Source organism: Gasterosteus aculeatus, chromosome 1 (assembly GCF_964276395.1).
Source record: "Gasterosteus aculeatus chromosome 1, fGasAcu3.hap1.1, whole genome shotgun sequence".
NCBI lineage: Eukaryota > Metazoa > Chordata > Actinopteri > Perciformes > Gasterosteidae > Gasterosteus > Gasterosteus aculeatus.
Window position 1 is genome coordinate 14,940,985 of NC_135688.1, and position 18,600 is coordinate 14,959,584.

The 18,600-nt window shown below is 39.5% G+C and overlaps 1 protein-coding gene across 4 annotated transcripts in view; it reads right to left on the minus strand.

Annotated features, from left to right (window-relative positions):
• Nucleotides 1–5,995: 5,995 nt before the first annotated feature.
• Nucleotides 5,996–18,600, minus strand: part of LOC120815960 (cell adhesion molecule 2) — a 105,403-nt gene continuing 92,798 nt past the window's right edge. For 2 of the 4 annotated variants that reach the window (XM_040171096.2, XM_040171121.2), the window contains 6 exons: nucleotides 14,071–14,229; nucleotides 13,678–13,768; nucleotides 13,317–13,495; nucleotides 9,634–9,660; nucleotides 7,814–7,936; nucleotides 5,996–7,710 (listed from right to left, as the gene is read on the minus strand). In XM_040171096.2, the coding sequence (XP_040027030.2) occupies nucleotides 7,592–7,710; nucleotides 7,814–7,936; nucleotides 9,634–9,660; nucleotides 13,317–13,495; nucleotides 13,678–13,768; nucleotides 14,071–14,229 (698 nt within the window). In that variant the 3' untranslated portion in view covers nucleotides 5,996–7,591. The remainder of the gene's footprint in view (nucleotides 7,711–7,813; nucleotides 7,937–9,633; nucleotides 9,661–13,316; nucleotides 13,496–13,677; nucleotides 13,769–14,070; nucleotides 14,230–18,600) is intronic. The other 2 variants (XM_040171113.2, XM_040171129.2) reach the window with 2 other exon arrangements.

The window sequence follows — 18,600 nt, forward strand, 5'->3', positions numbered from 1 at the left end:
AAGGTAAACTTGATAATCAAAGCAATTAAAAACACAATCAGTTGTGTTTCCAAGTGTTATGTGGAAGCTTGCGAGGGAGCTCTTTGGGATTCTGGACCTTCTCCCCTGATGACCCCTCAAGGTGAACTCTTGTATGGCTGTCCATCCCATGAATACTAAACATGGCTGAATTAAACATGTTCTCTATTCACACTACTATTTAATCAGTGGTCTTACTGAGCTGTCTGTCTGCAGTAATCCCCGATGCTCACCATCACACTCACTGGCATCATAAAGACGAGAGGCACACTGCTAGAAGGATTCAAGCCATAGGAATCCCACACGTCCTTCCCGTCTCTTTGTGTGCATACTTACACAGTTTATTTAACTAGTTTTTTTGTTTATGCATGCAGTGCGCTATCAACCCTTGATGATTCCTAAAGTATTTTAAAGTATAAGTGATTTATTAAGTGTTTAGCAGTATAGTTTTATATTAGGGTTTATTAAGTGATTTTATGTAATCAGAATTGTATTTATTGTATTGCGGTATCTTAATCTGCCAGAATTTCAGTTTTTCTGTTGTTGTTTTTTTTTTCTTTTACATAAGTACATTTCCGAGCTGCAGTGGTGTCTGCTTAAAAGGACATTTATGGCATTAGTGCCGAATTATGAGCCCCTAACAACTAATGATGTTAATGCGCGACCTAAAATACAAAGTTATCTAAAATAAATAGAATACTAATGGTATTTTATAGCAATAAAACTGGAGAAATTCCTTGTGTAATCCTTATGTGATTTTTCATTTAATAGATTAAATTGTAAACAACAGTCAGCAGCACATTGGCTAAAGCATATGTTTCACAACTGATGCTGGTTTAGTCCAGGGGCGATTCCAGTTAATGTCATCCTATGCCGTTACTATAAGAACTTCAAAAAACCCAGATAAGGGAGTTGGAGACCTTGATGATAATGAGGCGAATACCAACGCCTGATGTCCACATATACCCAGACAGCTGGCATCCTGCAGGCACAGCAGTTTGTTCAAACCTTTTCAATACTCTGTTTACACATTATTATTCTGTTTGCGTTGGAGAGGGTTTGTTATTTCAAAATGGAACTGATATAATAGAATACACTGGAGAAAGAGTGGTCTGCTAATTGAGTATGTGTTTTTTTTGTTGTTGTTGTATTTTTATTCCTTAAATATTCACTGCTGCCCTGTCCTGAAAACAAATTACTACTTTCCTCACCTTTAATGGTGTTAGGACATTATTATTATTATTATTATTATTATTATTATGTGGAATCAAGTGTGCTGTACAAACCCTAATCTAACATAATTATAATATTTGAAGTACAGGTCTCGGTGGGGCAGTACGATGGTGTGGCGATTAGGGCTTCACAGTATGAAGGTCTTGGGTTCAAATCCACCCAGTGGCCTTTCTGCTCTCAGTTTCTGTGCAGGAGGACAAAAAAAAGTTAGGCTTGGTTGCTTTTGGTGATAAAGAGGTCATTGATCGTATACCTTGCATGAATACAACACAATTTCCCGTGCCTTCATTAGCTGTGCCCTTTACAAGGATATGACGGCCCGTTGTGCCTCCTTTTCTCCATTGATGCCAGTGTGCTGTCTGACGGCACATACATTGGGCCGTTGCGTGGCTCAGTCGAAAAGGAAGCAAGTTTAACGGCAGATTTTATTGCGGTATTTGTGTGCTAAACAGGCTACAGACATGATGGCAACTCCACAGGTTAAAAGCATTACCGTAATACTAATATATATTTTATATATTGTATAAAATCATTAATAAAAGAGGAGCATTCTTATCAAACTGAACTGAACCTTAAACTAAAGATTTCCTAAAGCTGTCATTTTATTGGAGAAACATCAGTCTCACACTGACTAATATTTCAACTTTAATTAAGTCTCTGGTGAGTACCTTGGAATAATCTCAAGTGCTCAAATCCAAACAGATGGCCCTCTATTTATTGCTTACCTTATGCCACAGGTACTAGTTTTTTCCCCCAAAAGTCTACCCATGATATGGCTTCCCTGTATATACTCTCCTGGGCCTGCACAATTTGAAATTCAGCCAAACAATACAGAAAAGTCTGTTTTAATTAGATCAAAAAGTACATTATAGAATAAATCAAATGGAGGAAAATCCCAGGGCAGGCTATTTAAAGATGCACCACAGAGAATGTGAGTCATAGTGGATGAATGAGTTTAAAATACAGTGGGTAGCCCTGATTCCGTCATCAATCCACGGGTGTGCATGTGGCCTGATTTGAACAACAGAGCCGTTGCCTCACAAAGTGGAAGCCCTCATGCAGCAAACAAGGGAATTGTATCTGACTACACATTCATCTACACTAATGGCATGGCGATGCATCCAGGGGGAAACACAAGCTCATGTTCTTTGTTCCAGATCATTTGACTCCTTCTGACTTCCACTCATCCCTGTCACAACTGGAAGTGTGAGTGATCTGTTTAATCTCATCAAATATGATTAGGCGAAACGCGTCTCAAGATAATAGCTCTTTCTCCCCTCTGACTCAGCAGCGATACTGTGTGAATGTTGCAGCTTTTAGTAAAAGTGGCCACAAAAGACTCAGTTGTGCCGCCATATTACATTGACATAAAATATAAAGGGATTAAATGTGCTGTTTGAATTTATATAACATATATGAAAAGGTTTGAAACCTTTTAGTAAATCTACCTGTGGGTGGAGTGTAACCACAATGCTAGTTGGCATCATTATGAGATTGTGATAACTCGTCTCAAAGTTAGCACCAGTGCGCAATCATTTTTCTGCCCAATTCCTCATTAGAATGAGCTGTCAAGACAAAACCATTTAAGCAAACAATGCAACCACAGGCTTCCAAGGGCAACAATAACAGACTCCAAACACAGTTTTGAAAATAAAAAGGATATTGAAACATTGTGAATTTCATCTTGCAGTGTGTGTGCTCTATGCACCTTATCTCTCAGTGCATGATTTCAAGTAAACTCTTCCAATATATTTCCCATGACTGTCAAGCATAAAATAAAATGTATAGTTTGACAGATTTCTTTCCAGTTGTAATGGTGTTGTCATCGATAAATACAGTACTTACTTTAGGTTTGGTGTGATTCAAGGAGTCACTTCACAGTGTCACCAGTACCTGTTCAGTCTGTAATTTAAAACCATGATCCAGATGGCTAAGATGTCTTCATCACTTCTGTTTAGCATGCTTGTAATCCTGCTCCTGTCAGCCCGAGAGGAAGATAGGAAGCAGGCGCAGGGTTCTCAAGTAGGAAAGGAGATCTTTATTTATGCAGCGAAGGTCCTCCAGACAGAGTCTAAAGCGGGCTATGAAATTATCCTAGGTCACACTTCTTCCGATAAAATAAACCAGGAAGAAGTGTGGCTATAAAACTATCAAAAAACAAAATCACTCCGCTCTAGGAGGAAAACAAAAGGCTTTTAAATTTATCAAAGTAACCAACGCACTCTATTGACGGAGGCAACGTCTCAAAACAAAATCACTCCTTATAGGAGGAAAAACAAAGAACTATGAAAGATTAATGTTGCATCTAACCTAGGAATACAAAACTTAAGCAAAACCAAAAAACAACCTGCGTGGAGGTGAAGGCACTGGGCCGATCGAAGATCCTGAATAACAACAAAAAGGAACCTGTGACGTGGCAGAACGAGGTAGAACACATGGGTAATGACGAACACACTGGCACAGGACAAAGGGAGACGCAGACTATTAATACACATGGAGGGGAATGGGGAACAGGTGGACACAATCAGGAATCAGGGAAGACAATCAGACTGGTGACACATGAGGAAGGGTAAGTGACCTGAAACGAGAGGAGTTATTATTTCAAAATAAAACCGTAAATGACAAGACAAAATGCCCCACAGAGTAAAACATCAGACAATTTCACCGCGGTGTGACAGCTCCATCATTGAAGTCCTTTTAAGACTTTTACTTACTCAGAAAATACCCCAGTAATCCTCACACAAATGCAACTATTAATCCATGACTTAATACTTAACATTGCTAAATCAGAATGTGCTGTAGACTTGACATGTTTAAGTGTAACAATGTTTTTTTTTTTGAAGATATCAATTTGTCCCTGAAGGATTTTGTCAGAGACGTCTGTTCTGCTATGATAAGAGCTTATTGTGAGCTGGAGGACTGATATGGACACTGCCGATGGGATACAGTTGGTATCAGTTTCTTCAGTTCAGTTAGACTTACGAGGCCTCCTCAGAGGTCCTGCTGCAATTGTTACATTGCCCAAGGTGTGATTCTCACATTTCAAGGGTAAAGAGAAAAATCTATTTTCCAACTCACTATTTACGATTGCAGAAGAATGCCCCCCCCCCCCCCCACCCTCCTCTCCAAATCCAATCACTAAATGATGATGGATTTCCAGCATTATTTTCTGCCAGGCATTATTCAAGACAGTCTATCTCAATTTGCATGGCTTAACGAAGCACTGAGCTTTTAATAATGCGAAGGAGTGTGCTAGTGGAAGCTGATGTTTATTTGAATTGGCTGGGCTTTTGATGGTAATGATTATGAAGTGAGCAGTGGGAACCATCTCTGCGAGGGGAGAGGGGGAGCGAAGCGTTGTGTGTGAAGTAGGCAGATGGCTGGCCGGACAGTGTGTGTTGATAATGGCAACATTAGTCTGCTGGGAAGCAACATTATGCTCAAGGTCAATGGGAGCTGAAGAATGGAGGACCATAATGACATGGGCCCCGTGTCCTGGAACGAGATCTCCCTTTAAGGATGTCTAGATATTTTATATGAGATCAGTAATGTGCACAAGGCTATTATTTCCATCATAAAATTTCAAAAAGTTTATACGTGTCGCTGAAGCAGTGATGATGGACCATAAAGATACTTTCTCTTTTATTCTAAATTGGTGTACGCACAGGAGCCACGTTACTACTAAACGTGAGATACTATTGTCAAAATTTGCGTTTGTTTTTTATAATGCTCGTCTACAGACCATTACACTTAATGCGGCCCTGTGGATAAACTTTTGCTGCTGATCGTGTAATACTTTTAGTTTTAAATCGTAAGATGTCCCTCATAAATTATGGTCCTTTCATATGCCCGTTTCAAATAGATTTTTGGCATTTCTATGCACTAAACATCATCTAACACATATCGATTCTGCAGTAATCCTTACTGACGGAAAGCACAATTGATTGCTAGTAATACATGTGCCATCCTCTTTCATATTTTGCCAGTATAATAGCAACATTTGCATATATTTTACCCGCTCAATTGCTTCCACTTTATTCTACCGCTATTACCTTTTCCAACACGTTTGCCTTCGTGTGTGATCTATTTAGCACATGCATTTTAGCACCGCTTTTTTTCCAGCTTGACGCCCTGATTCCGCTTCCCCACAGGGATCAATAAAGTTTCTTTAAAGTTTTCCTTTCATTAAAAGCAATCAGCTGCATCCTGACATCTTTGACCATAATGTCAGATCACTGTGAGTGGTTTGCCTCCAGGTTGCTCCTCTCAGCCTGCTTCCTCCCTCGAGTTTGTTAAAAGAAGGGCAACAGCAGCCTGCTGTGTTGCCATCTGCGGGACGTTTCAGGAAGCCACTTCAAGCATATCGAACTTGCTTTCAGTGAGACAGGGAGAAATTTGGGGAGACTCAAGTCTTCCTTTTGTCACCCTGTATTAACGCACAAATCATGAGCGGCGCTGCGAGCCTCGGGCAAGCTTCCTGAGTAGCTTCATGGTTTTTTAATCTTTTAACACTTGCATATATTATTAATACTAAAGGCTGTGCAACACTCAACAGTGACATGGAATAACAATTGCAGTGCAGAGCTTTGGTCATAGGGCTGTACATCAACACATGCTCCTTTAATATTACCGCAGAGATGCACTCATATTGTGACTGTAGGTAATAGAGCTGTAATTTACAGGAAAAAAAGCATTACTCTGGAGCAGATTTCAAAGCACAAATCTAGTCACAATAAAATGTCAGTTTTCAAATTGTTCATATTTTAATCCGCACTTTGTCTCTCTTTTTCTTTTTCTTTTTTTTACAGTGGCATAGTTGGAAAATGAATATTCAATACTAAGATAAAAGCAAACCTCACACATCCCCCATAAAAAGCAAATTAATTACAGCAATTAAAACTCTGTACAAAATGAGTTATTTATAGCATCATACCAAACTAACAAAAGAACATTTATGAGCATTGGCAATGTGTTTCAATGTCTTTGATACAGTGACTATATACAGTGAGGACATGTCTGATTCACCAATGCCTCAACATTAGTACTGTTTGCAGCAAACTCAAAGGCCATAACGGTGATCCTTGTGTTGTTTTTTTAATGATAAATACAGAATTAAAAAGTTAATGTCAGACTACTACCTTTGTAATAACAGCAATAATATCAATTAATATAGTATCATATAATAAACTTCAATCAATCATAATAATAAATACATATATTGACCAGAATATTTTTTATTAATTTTAAGCAATTCGTTCGAATCCCTATTTGAAATAAAGTCTTCCAAATTGGGAAACAAATTTGGAAGTGCTGGGAACTGATTAGACCTGAAATTTAAAAAATCTGAGTTTTATCTTTTACTAAAATTGAATACTTACACATTATTTACACACCACCTATTAAAACAAACTCTTAGATAAATGAGAAAGAAATTAAGACTCGTGGAATACTTTAAATACTGTATGTGCTAATATACAAATTGTAATATGTCAGGGATCTCCAGATTCAACAAGTATTGTTCACCAATATTCACGTTAGCAAAGTATTTTACAGCAATATCCACACATAGAGCATAGTTGTTCAATAAAAGTTAACATAAATAATGAACCCCCACAAGGTTCCACTTATTCAGTTAGGTTTTTACATCAAATCACAAACAAATGTAATGTTCTTCATCCATGAATTTAACTGCAAGTGTACTGAAATCTTCATCACCATCACCTGACACAATCTTTTCATCTTGACTCATATTGAGTCCTGAGACAAGAAACATTAGGTGCATTTCTCCTCCATATTAGTCCTCAGACTTTGTGCTTACATTTTCGGACTTGTTCTCTGTTGGTACAAATCAACAGCAGCAGTGAAAACTGAAAGTAAATCAATTCAGAAATATACAGACAAGGAGGGAATAAAACAGACAATCACATAGATTGTGCTTCAATGTTTTTTCTTGTCAAAATGTCTGGTCAATTTTATAATTGCCATATCTAGAATGGAATCCCAATTGAGTTGAAATACATTTCCTGTTTCATCTGCAAAATGTTGTAAAACAAGTTAGGTAAGAAAAAAAACCCAAATTCAAGCAATGGAAGAAATGCAGAAATATATACATCATTTAGGCACCTTAAAACTGAAATTTAAATAATGTAATTGTGGAAGGTCTACATTGATTCCAAAAGAAGAAAGCTGTATTGTCAGCTTAAAAAAGAGTGTAACCAAACAGCTTTCAAAATAATAATAAGTAAAGTGAAACAGATCATACAGTTACGCTCAGGCAGTTTAATTTGCATGTTTGCTGTCAAAAGCTGTGATGAAACAAAGTAAAAGGAGAAAAAAAAGTCTAAATGAAGTACTCTTTCTTTTCCTCTGCATGCACATGGTTTCCCTCGGCATTGATGATGGCCGTGTCTGCGTCTGGGGCATCCTCCGCTCCCTTGGCCTCGTGTGTTAGATACGTCCCTGTAGACACACAGCAAGTTATCCACCTTCTGAAAAGCACTACACTTTTACACCGGTCAAGGAAATTATTATTGAAAGAAGCTAAGGGGACTTCTTTTTTTACCTTTATGTCTGGCCAGATAGCGTCCAAGAACTATTATCAGACACAAGGTGATGAAGACAACGACTGCAACAACACCGCCAATTAAAGCGTGGTCAGGTCCATGTTGTGCAAAAGCATTCGGATCTGTACCGAAAAAACAGAGAGGGGAGAAATGGAGGGAAAAGTGGAGACAAAAGAAACACATATTTAGCTGCTACCTAATGCAGAGTAGAGATTTATTCGAATAAATTGAAATGAATGTACTCAAGTGTCATGAAAAAATCCTGATGTAGCTTCAACACTTTGACACACACACACACACACACACAAAGCAGAGTTGCAAATTATCCCCAATCAGTGTGAAAACGACATTGCTCCTTTGAAGTGCTCGAATTGAAAATAAGGAACATCTTCACGTAATTAAAAAATGTGCATTAACAACAGGAACCTCCTGCAACAAAACCAGTTTAGCGCTCAGTGATGTTTTTATTTTTTCAACAAAGCCTCTACACATGTTATCTTTTGTGTCTTCCGCTTGCTTGCTGCAACATTTAGCTGCTGACAGCTAATGGCCCGTTTCCCAGACACGAGCATGCCTTTGTGTCTGTTCTGTAATAAACAGAAAGTTGCAGTGTCTGTACCGTGCACCTTGTGTGCTCTCATTACCTCAAGCTGATGGATGGCTTATGCTCACATTTGCAAAGTGACCCTGGAAAATGACGGCGGGGATGTTCCTACAAACCTCGTTAACGAAATGCAACCATCATTTTCAGCAACCCAGTGTGGGGCGTTAAAAAGAAGTAAAATAACTAAAAACGAGATGACATTGAGAAACATGCAGTTTAAATAACTACATGCAGGATAGAATCAACACAATTGGTTTTTTTTGGACTCGCAAGCAGCCACTTCGCAGTTTTGCGATAACTGTTTCGGGACAGTGGTTGAATTAACTCCACTTTGGTTACATGTTGATGGATACAATGAGAGAGAACAAGGTGCATAAGCAATTGTCACACTGAGCTGGTGCATTCTGCTCAGAGGAATTAGACAAGCTGAACTGCTCTTGCTGCACTGCGGCTGAAAGTTTAATCTCAGCTCTCAACTCGCTAATTATTTTTTCCACTTATGGTGTGACAAAACAAGTATTTAAACACGTACAACCCGGTTGTTGAACTCCAATTCAATGCATTGATTATTTGCATGGCTATTTAGGAACAAACTGTTGAACGGTAATTTATTTGATGCCTCATGAGAAACAGTTGAGCAACTTTCTTGAATATCGAAGATGACACTCAATAAACTATAAACACAAAAGCAAAAACTGCAGACATTTCAATGGCAAACTGGGACTCAATTTGCAGTAAGTAAACGTGAATCTTGTCTTTATTCTATTTCCATTGTCTGGCAGATCTCACATATAAATACCATATCAGAATTAATTGCCGCAACCACATGCTATGCACTGAATAATGAACATTCCTGGCAAATAAGGTGAACATATATTTTGTTATGTGATCAGAAAGATCACAAGTTATCACATGATCTGAAAACAAATATTTACACACTTGGCACGGACACATTCTTGATCCCAGCCTCACTCAGATACAGACGTCCATTTCCTTGTGCAAAGGCAAATCAAATCGGAAACATATTGTATAATAACTTATGCAGCCTGTGACATGGCTGGAAAGAAAGCGTCTGGCGTCAGCAGCGAGAGCATCCATGCATGGTGATGGTTTGGCTCATGCTGCGTGAAGGCCGTGATATGTCCTGACCCAGATCCAGATTCAGCATCACACACTGTAAATCTGGCTTGCAAGAGCGTCTAGTGGAATATTTACCTGTTGTAGGCCATGGAAAGTCTTTGGCTGTTGCCATGGTTGCAGACAGTGACAGCAGTAAGGGAAGACGAGGGGAACAACACCATGATAAAAAGGTGACCACAAAGTTTTTATAGGAAATATGAATGGTCTGGGTTTTTTTTTTTTACCTTGACAGCGTGAAAATGTGACTGAAAGCAAAGCTTTGTGTCACAGCCAGATGCAAGCGTTACTGCTAAGTGTTCACTGGGGGAGCAGCACCAGATAACAACAAGGACAAAATGAGGAACAAAAGATATTTAGAATGTGTTGTAGCTAATTCAATACGTTTATTCTTAATGCCTTTTATTTTTAGAAAAAGATAATGAACGATTATTAGTACGAAATATGGCTAAATTAAAAGTTGTTTTTTCAAAAGTACTGTTTAAAGTTTGTTTTTATTTTTGACTTTTTACAACTAGTAGTGTTATAAAGCTGTTACATAAAGATGTTTTTATGAGTTGGTTGAGGTTTTCTTTGATATTAGATTACACATTCATACACATTCCCGCCGCCAGTGTCCAACTATTTTGATGATTCGCAGTTACGCTCGCAAGGATTGCAAGCTAGTAGAGATGTAAACTATACACAACATCAAAGTATTTAAGTATTTTATGAGGAAGGAATAACCTCATATATGTCTAGAGTAAAACTTAAAAGCGCAGCTTAACGTTCATAGTTTGATTATCAAATTAAAGTGCAACCCAAATCTACAAAACCTTTGTGTTTTCTCTATCACAACTCAATATCTTCTTGAGTGATTCAGTGATTTTGTGGAAAAATAATTGCTTGTGTTCTTATTGCTTGGTTTTAATGCAATCATTAGAAGAATGAAATCATTCAGCCTCAGAACAAAAGTATAAACTCTCATGTTTTCTATTTTCTGCCTCTGGAAAGTTTGTGCGATTGCTTGATGACATAATGCAGTAGTGATTGCATATTGTCAGCTACCGATGATAAAAACTAATCAGACACAGCAACAACAAATCATGGTAGTGTAACAGCGCTCCGTTAAAAGATAAAGCGGAAAAGAAAATGAAAAAATAGACTGTTATATTCGTCCTGTAAAACATGCTATTTTCCAGCTCAAAGCCCGGCTGTTAGCTCATCAATCATCAACTGTGTGTTCAGTGTTGTGTTTGTGGGCGCATGGAGCATTGAGGCGGGGCAATAGGGGGGAATGGGGGCACTGCCTATGTCTGACGTGGGAGGGTGGGGGGCTTGGACGGAGGCTAAAGCAGAGGGGACCGAAAGAGATGGAGGAATCAAGGTGATGACGTCCACTTAATGAAAACAGCAACAGAAGGGGTCCAAAAAAAACAAAGCTCCCCATGGCGATCAGGCTCAACAAAACTTACAGGAAAAATGTATCAATTACTGTGGCTGCCTGTAGTGCGTTAGTTCTGGTCTATCACCTCATTGGATACTGGCAAAAATAAAAAAAGGATGCACATGTGATGAATTGAAAGAGTTTGGCAAATTATTACAATATTCCAGCAACATGTTTTGGAAAAGGATAAGTCACAACATACATGAAGGACTCTCAGTCTTTCCATCAAATGGGCAACACATATAGAGAGCGGATAAGTATTCAGAGAGACACATTGTAGTTCTGAAGAATGGCTGTCATCATCGGTGGAAATGAGCCCGTCTTGCCCATCCTTTACCTGCTCACCTCAATGTTTCATTCTTTCATTCTCCCTGTCCTTTATTTTTTAACAATGAATGGCTTCTTCTCGCCAAAACTCTTTGGTAAGCCTTTACAATCTCCCAAACAAACTGTGTTTAATTCTCAAAAATGGAAGGCAGATGTCGTAACGACCTGTCTCCCGAAGCATGCAGTCTTTTTTTTCAGATGCTTCACTGTCCAGGGATTAACTTTTACTCTCCTCCTGGCTCTAGAAAAATTCTGCATCCTTTACACTTTTCCCCGTTTCTTCATTGGAAAGTCCAAAGCGATTTGTACAGTTCAGTGAGGTGAACTGCGTTATGCTGCACAGTGCCAAGATTTGGGACTGAAATCTTGAACAAACTAGTGACATGCAGGGCTTATTCTGAACTACATTCAAACCCCAAAATGACACATATATTACAGCATTAGAAAAACGAACGTACTACTTTTATTTTCAGATATATCCACAGGAAGCAGCACGTGAAGCTGGGCAAACATGTCTCAGCCTCTCGGACCATCAGCACCGGTACCCCCCAAGGCTGCGTTCCTTCCCCTCTGCTCTTCTCCCTGTACACCAACAGCTGCACCTCCAGCCACCAGTCCGTCAAGCTCCTGAAGTTTGCAGATGACACCACCATCATTGGACTGATCTCTGGTGGGGACGAGTCCGCCTCCAGGTGGGAGTCTGACTATCTGGTGTTGTGGTGCAGCCAGAACAACCTGGAGCTCAACGCTCTAAAGACAGTGGAGATGGTTGTGGATTTCCGGAGAAACAGAGCCCCACCCTCCCCCATCACCCTGTGTGACTCCCCCGTCACTATTGTGGATTCCTTCCGTTTCCTGGGCTCCATCATCACCCAGGACCTCAAGTGGGAGCTGAACATCAGCTCCATCACCAAGACTAAGCAGAGGTTGTTCCTCCTGCGGCAGCTGAAGAAATTCAACCTGCCAAAGACAATGATGGTCTACTTCTACACGGCCATCATCGAGTCCATCCTCTGCTCCTCCATCACCGTCTGGTACGCTGCAGCCACAGCCAAGGACAAGGGCAGGCAGCAGCGTGTCATCCGCTCTGCAGAGAGGGTGATCGGCTGCAATCTGCCGTCCCTGCAGGACTTGTTCGCTTCCAGGTCTCTGAAGCGAGCTAAAAAGATCGTAGCCGACCCCTCTCACCCCGGACAAAAGCGGTTTGTGCCCCTTCCATCTGGCAGGAGGCTGAGGTCCATCAGGACTAAGACCTCCCGCCACACAAACAGTTTCTTCCCGTCAGCAGTCGGGCTCATCAACAGAGCCCGGTCCCCCACTGACTGACTATGACATTCCACCGGTCACTCCTCCTCACACTGCACATGTCACTTTGACTGTAATTTTTCACTTTGTCGTCACTCGTCACATTGTCACTTGTTCGATAGTGCACTTTATGCTTAATATTTTTAATATTTTAAATTTTTAACTCTAACTTGATTCTCTTATCTTATACTAACCCATAGCCTTATTCTACTAATCCATTGCATTAGTATTTCATTTTACTTTAATTTATTACTTGTGCACTGCTGCATTGTTGTCTATTGTTACACTGTCTACTGTCACGCACCAACCGCCAAGACAAATTCCTTGTATGTTTGACATATTTTGGCAATAAATGTTTCCTGATTCCTGACATTTGTACTCAGTTGTTGGCACCCTTTATTCAATTCAATCCAATCCTTCATTCTCATCTGGCAGGAAATGCAATGAAGTGATGGTCATTCATCACATTTGTCAATTTTTATTTATAATATATATGTCTTATAATATATAATATAACTAATATACTAACTTTAGGCTCAGCTTTATGTTTAAAACCAAGATGACATAAACTGAAATGTCACAGTAATTGATTATTTCCATCTATCCATATGTCCACTTACATGGCCACAGGAAGATGGTCTTGGTCTATGAAGCGATGGCAAAACTGATCATTCATAACAAGATTAACCACTACATTACCCACCATATACAAACAGTATGTATTCAGCGCTGCTGGTCCCCAGGTGGTTGCTGGCTTCGCAACGGTATGTGCCATTGTCTGTTTTATTAAGTGTGGTGATGGTTAGTTCCCTGCCCTCCACTATCATACGCTCAATGTCTGGCAGCTCTCCCCCATCTTTAGACCACAGCACAGGTTCAGGTCTGGGAAAGAAAAAACAAACAGTGCTTTCTTTTCATCTTTCTGCATATGATTTCTGAACTGTAAAGACCTATTGACTAAACTGAATAAATAATCTGCAATGAAGACAAATCAAGTCTAAATCCAATCTCTGCATATTTCTATGCTGTTAGGCCTTAAATTTAGTAAAGAAAAGGCAACTTACATCGGGTTGCCTATTGACACACACTCCAATTTGAAGTATTGTCCTTCCTGGGGAATAATCAGTGAATGCGTGATCTCAAGATGGGGAGCATCTGTGGAGAAGGGACAACAAGTGTGCAATGCTATCACAGTGCTGTATGATAGAGGCTTTAACTCAAACACTGCAAAGCACCTCAGTAGATAATTCTTTACCCATTGGGCAGCTCTCAGCTCCGGCCCATATCCGTGTTCTGCTTTGTTACTAATCCCTTACCTGCACACTAATCCTACACTAATCCTGGACAAATGCAAAACTAAACCTTCAGCCGTAAATGTAATCTCAATCCTCGTATTTCCTCTCATTGCTAATCTTACACATAATCCATCTTTGCAGGGTGGGTATGAATGCACTCACAGTGGACCTCCAGGACCTCAGTAGTCATGTAAGGGTTCGGCAGGGACACGTGCTCCACGCTGCAGGTGTAGGCGACGCCATCTTCCCGCCTGTCCACCTGGAACTGGAGGCTACTCCTAACTGCAAAGGATTTTCCTGTGGCATTTACTTCCTTAGTACCTGAAAACAGTTAGAAAATGAAAAGGGAGGACAATCAACTTGTGGCTTGTTACAATTATTGGAAAACAGTTCTGGCTTTTGTTAAAGCCATTCATGCAATTCATTATTTTTGAAAAAGAAGAAACAGCAATCAGCTTTAACGTTGCAAAAAAAACTAGAAACATGATATTTTGTTTCAAGACGATGCTTTTCTGACATACACAGCTGCAGCGTTGTTGTTTTTCTCTGCATCTCCTTTGAGGGAGAGAATCCTTGGCTTTTGAAATTCAAGTGAAAGTAGTAGAGGGGAGTGCAGTGAGAACGTTGACTCGGTTGAATGGGTGTGTTTGCTCCTTCTGGACCTAATCTAAAACATCCCAGTCAACACAAACAGACCCGGCAGTGCAAAGTGGTTCTCAACAGTTAAAGTTACACCTTTCCATTTATTTACTCAGCTCCACGCCGCAACATTCACCCTTTGCACAACTTCAGGTCTTGATTTGTCCCCCGCATGTGATGTTGTCTTTATTTAGAGACCACTCCTAGCTTCTAATTGGAAGCATTTCTTTGAGGTTTGCTGCTGCTGCTCCCACGTCAACGCTTTGTGTGTTTGTGTCACTTTCCTCTGGTGAGAGGTGTACTGAACAAAGCAAAAAAGGATTGAGGCATTACTTGACGACGGCCCTCGGAATGACTTTCCACTGGAGCTGCCTCCCTCCTCAGCCCATAGGAATTCATCTTCCTCCTGTGTGATTCTTTTTTTTTGTACCTCACAATTACATGAACAAAAATAATTTAAAATCTGATTACATTATTTATGGGAAATTGGTTTCGTGCTTTTTAGCCAGCTCTGTGATGTAATGCAATGTATTTTGTGTGCATGTAGACGCACAAAAAGTCCAACTTCAACACTACAAGTGATAAGAAGATAAAGGTCTGACCTCACTGTCCTCCAAGACATCGTGCGCTTATTGATAATACATCACAACTTTCTGACACCTAATATTGGACATCACATACCATCTAAACAAACAGGAACGAGAGAAGCTTTGCATTTTGCCCTGAAGTACAGACGGGGGAGAGTGAGTATCTCTGTGGTGTCAAACACAAATCTCACCAGCTTTCTCCAATATTCATCGAGTCGCCGGCAGCATCAGAGCAGCCATTCAACAAGCTGTCAGTCTGCCTAAAGCGGCGGCTATCAGCGTCAGAGAGCGCGCAACGGCAGTTTCTTTAGGAATATGAATGTGTCCACCTGTGCTTACCCTGTAACAGAGCGTGAATATGAAGGCAGAAGAAGCAAGCGCTAATTTGCTTCGTTTAACGCCAGAACCTCATGCTTGGTGCAGTTTGTAACCGACCATTTTGAGAAATGTAATGTTCTCATTCATTTATTTTCAAATTCTGTTATCAATGAATTTGTTGTTGAAAGCCCAAAATTCATAAACTGTCAAGTTCTCCAGGTGTTAATTATATTCAGCTCTGCCCAAACTTGAAAATGGCTTGTTCAACCCACACCATCACAAAAGGGACAACTCGCTTCTGTTTTGGCGTTTTATTTTTCTTGAGATGGATTGAACATAACCTTAAATTCTACATCAAAGGCTTTCCACAATAATAATGTATCATTAAACACCATTGTTTACCACATTAAGTAAACACACAAGCAAATCAAATTCAAATAAGTATTCCATTACATAACTTTTCTACTTTTCCTATTACGGTCAAAAGATCAAAATCAACAGAAAATAGCAAACAAACTATTGCTTCAAACAATCATTGAAATGATCAATATCCATACCAGTTGCATCTGTGGTCAAACATGAGCTGTGTGTGAGGGCTGCTAAGCTAATACCAAAGCATTTTATACTCATGCTTGTTGAGGGGTGCGCTGGTGACTCCCCTCCAGGAATATGGGTTGTATTTTAGGGTTTCACTTCTGTTTGTTTCTGTTTAGTTCTCTGCCCACTTTTAGTTTACCGATGCTTCTTGTTTCAAATGCATGCGCAAACTGCTCTTGACGCAACATAAACTGAAAAAAAACTCAACGAGCAGTTGTTGTACAACGGGACATGCTATCAATGGCACTACTAGTAAATTAGTGGTTGGGATCACATGTGAGACAATTCAACCCATGTTGTGCATCGGTTAAATATGTTCAGACAACAGACATTAACAGACAACACTATCCGTGGCTTTTTTGTTGTTGGCACTAATCTAATGACAATTGTTTGATGATCATCAAGCCTGATGACATGGTGGTGATACAGTGGTAACACCATTATATATATATATTATAACTTGCTGTTGCTCTGAGAGTGCCTCTTAGATGGTTCTGATAACATAACTTTAATAAATGCATGCAATACATTAGTTTTTAACGAATTATTAAATGTATGCGTATAATCGAGTTACATTTTTTAATCTTTAACCAGCACTATATATATATATATATATATATATATATATATATATATATATATATATATATATATATATATATATATGTATAGTTAGACAAATATAAAATGAGTCATCTTGTTGGAGCTGTTGCGTATGTTCCTTTGTGTCAATGTCAAAAGAATATATAGGCCACTTTATGCAAGCAAAGAAGGCAGCGGTGGGTGGATTTTTGCCTCAATAGATTATCATTTGAAGCCTAACTGTCATTCAGCGACACAAGTAATTTGTATAGATCTATACCTGACACTGTGTGACGGTTGTATTTTGAAGTTTGTAATGCTATGTGCTTCTCGTATAAATTGTTGGCAAAACAAATCATCAGAGCTTGAAATAAATATGGCATGTTTTTGCTATTACACCTGCTGTCATCCTGGAGCTTTGTAGACTGGTCCCCCAGTGGAGATGGATTTGACTGACAGCAGACACTAGCGGCAATAATCTACCACAGAAGAACCAATGGCAAAACATGCTGCTCCCAGCACATACTCACTAAAGAAAGCTTTAACGTGGCACCTACAAAAGATTTGGATCCAGAGCACCGATTGACATTCCTCCTCTCTGACACTTTGACATGGAAATAAAGTTTTTAAGTCAAGCCCTCCAGTCTCTGCTTTGTACTTTATCTCCCTTTGACGTGGAGATGCATCACACCAGGGTTGTTTGCCCAAGCGGGTTCATAAAAGCCACCATGCACAGGTAGAACTAATAAAAGTACATTAGCCTCCGGTTTTGGGTAGATTTGAGGCACATAAGGTGTTTTAAAAATGTGCAATTCTCAATTCTATTCCTTACATCAAATATTAATATAGGAACACATTTAAAAAAGCTAGATGAAGGCATGACATTTTAATTTTCATCCACAAGTCATCATGACAAGTTATCAATTCAGTACATCTGTCGCTGCTGTTAAAGTTTGGTAAATCAACTCTTAATATTTCATGAGAATATGTCTATGTATCTTTACAATAGCTGTTGAACTTAAGAGTTTTTTTTTAAGTATACCAAGACATGAAGCAAAAAAATAGATAATCTCAGTGACTCTCGAGATGGACAGCGATTCCGTTTGTGACGCTGTAAGCCAGCTCGCCACTGGCCTTTCACAAATCTACGTGCACGTCATTTCAACAAGAAAACTTCATATCTCAGCCCCTCTCCCATCAATCATTATGTAGTGCCGTGCAGACACAGACAGAACCACCAAGAAAAAGCTCTCTGGTGCAAATCTTTAATAAAGAGCAACTGTCACACTCCGTCTCTACAGCAGGCAGCGTTACATTAAAGTGCTCCACACAGCTTACCTCTGCTATCAAATTGAGGAAAAATATTATATTCCTATTTTTTTTTAGCTTTTGCCTTTTTCTGTGCATTTTTATAGCAGATATAAAAGCTTTAAAAATGCAAAGTGAAGAGCTTCAGACATTTTGGAAAGAGGTATACATCAAAGGTAAAACCTGTAAGGCATATTGTCTAAAACCACAGAAACATTCTGCTAGTTTAGTGTGATCAGCGCACTGCACCATCTGTTGCCAATGCATTGTCACAATTTTTTTCTCCCATTAGTTCACTCTAGGTTTTCATTCTTGTGCATTTTTGTATCCTCCTGGACTCCTTTGCCTAATCTAATTGTTACTGTGCTAAGACAACAATACAGGACATAGCTACCTGCTGTACAAACACCAGGCAATAACAACCCATCACATAGCAACAGCTCTAAGTTTGGTCATAGAGGGATGCTGTAACCAGGGGATCGATTAACACCACTGTCTCTTTAGGCAAATAGTACAAAACATGAAGCACGCAGTCTCAACACAGTCTCAAACTGTTATGACTGAATTGTTCTTGTTTTTACTCTGAGTTACTTTTACTGGGCAGAAAGGTCAAACATTTACTGGTTTTAGCTTCTAAGATATGAGGGTTTGCACCTTCTGT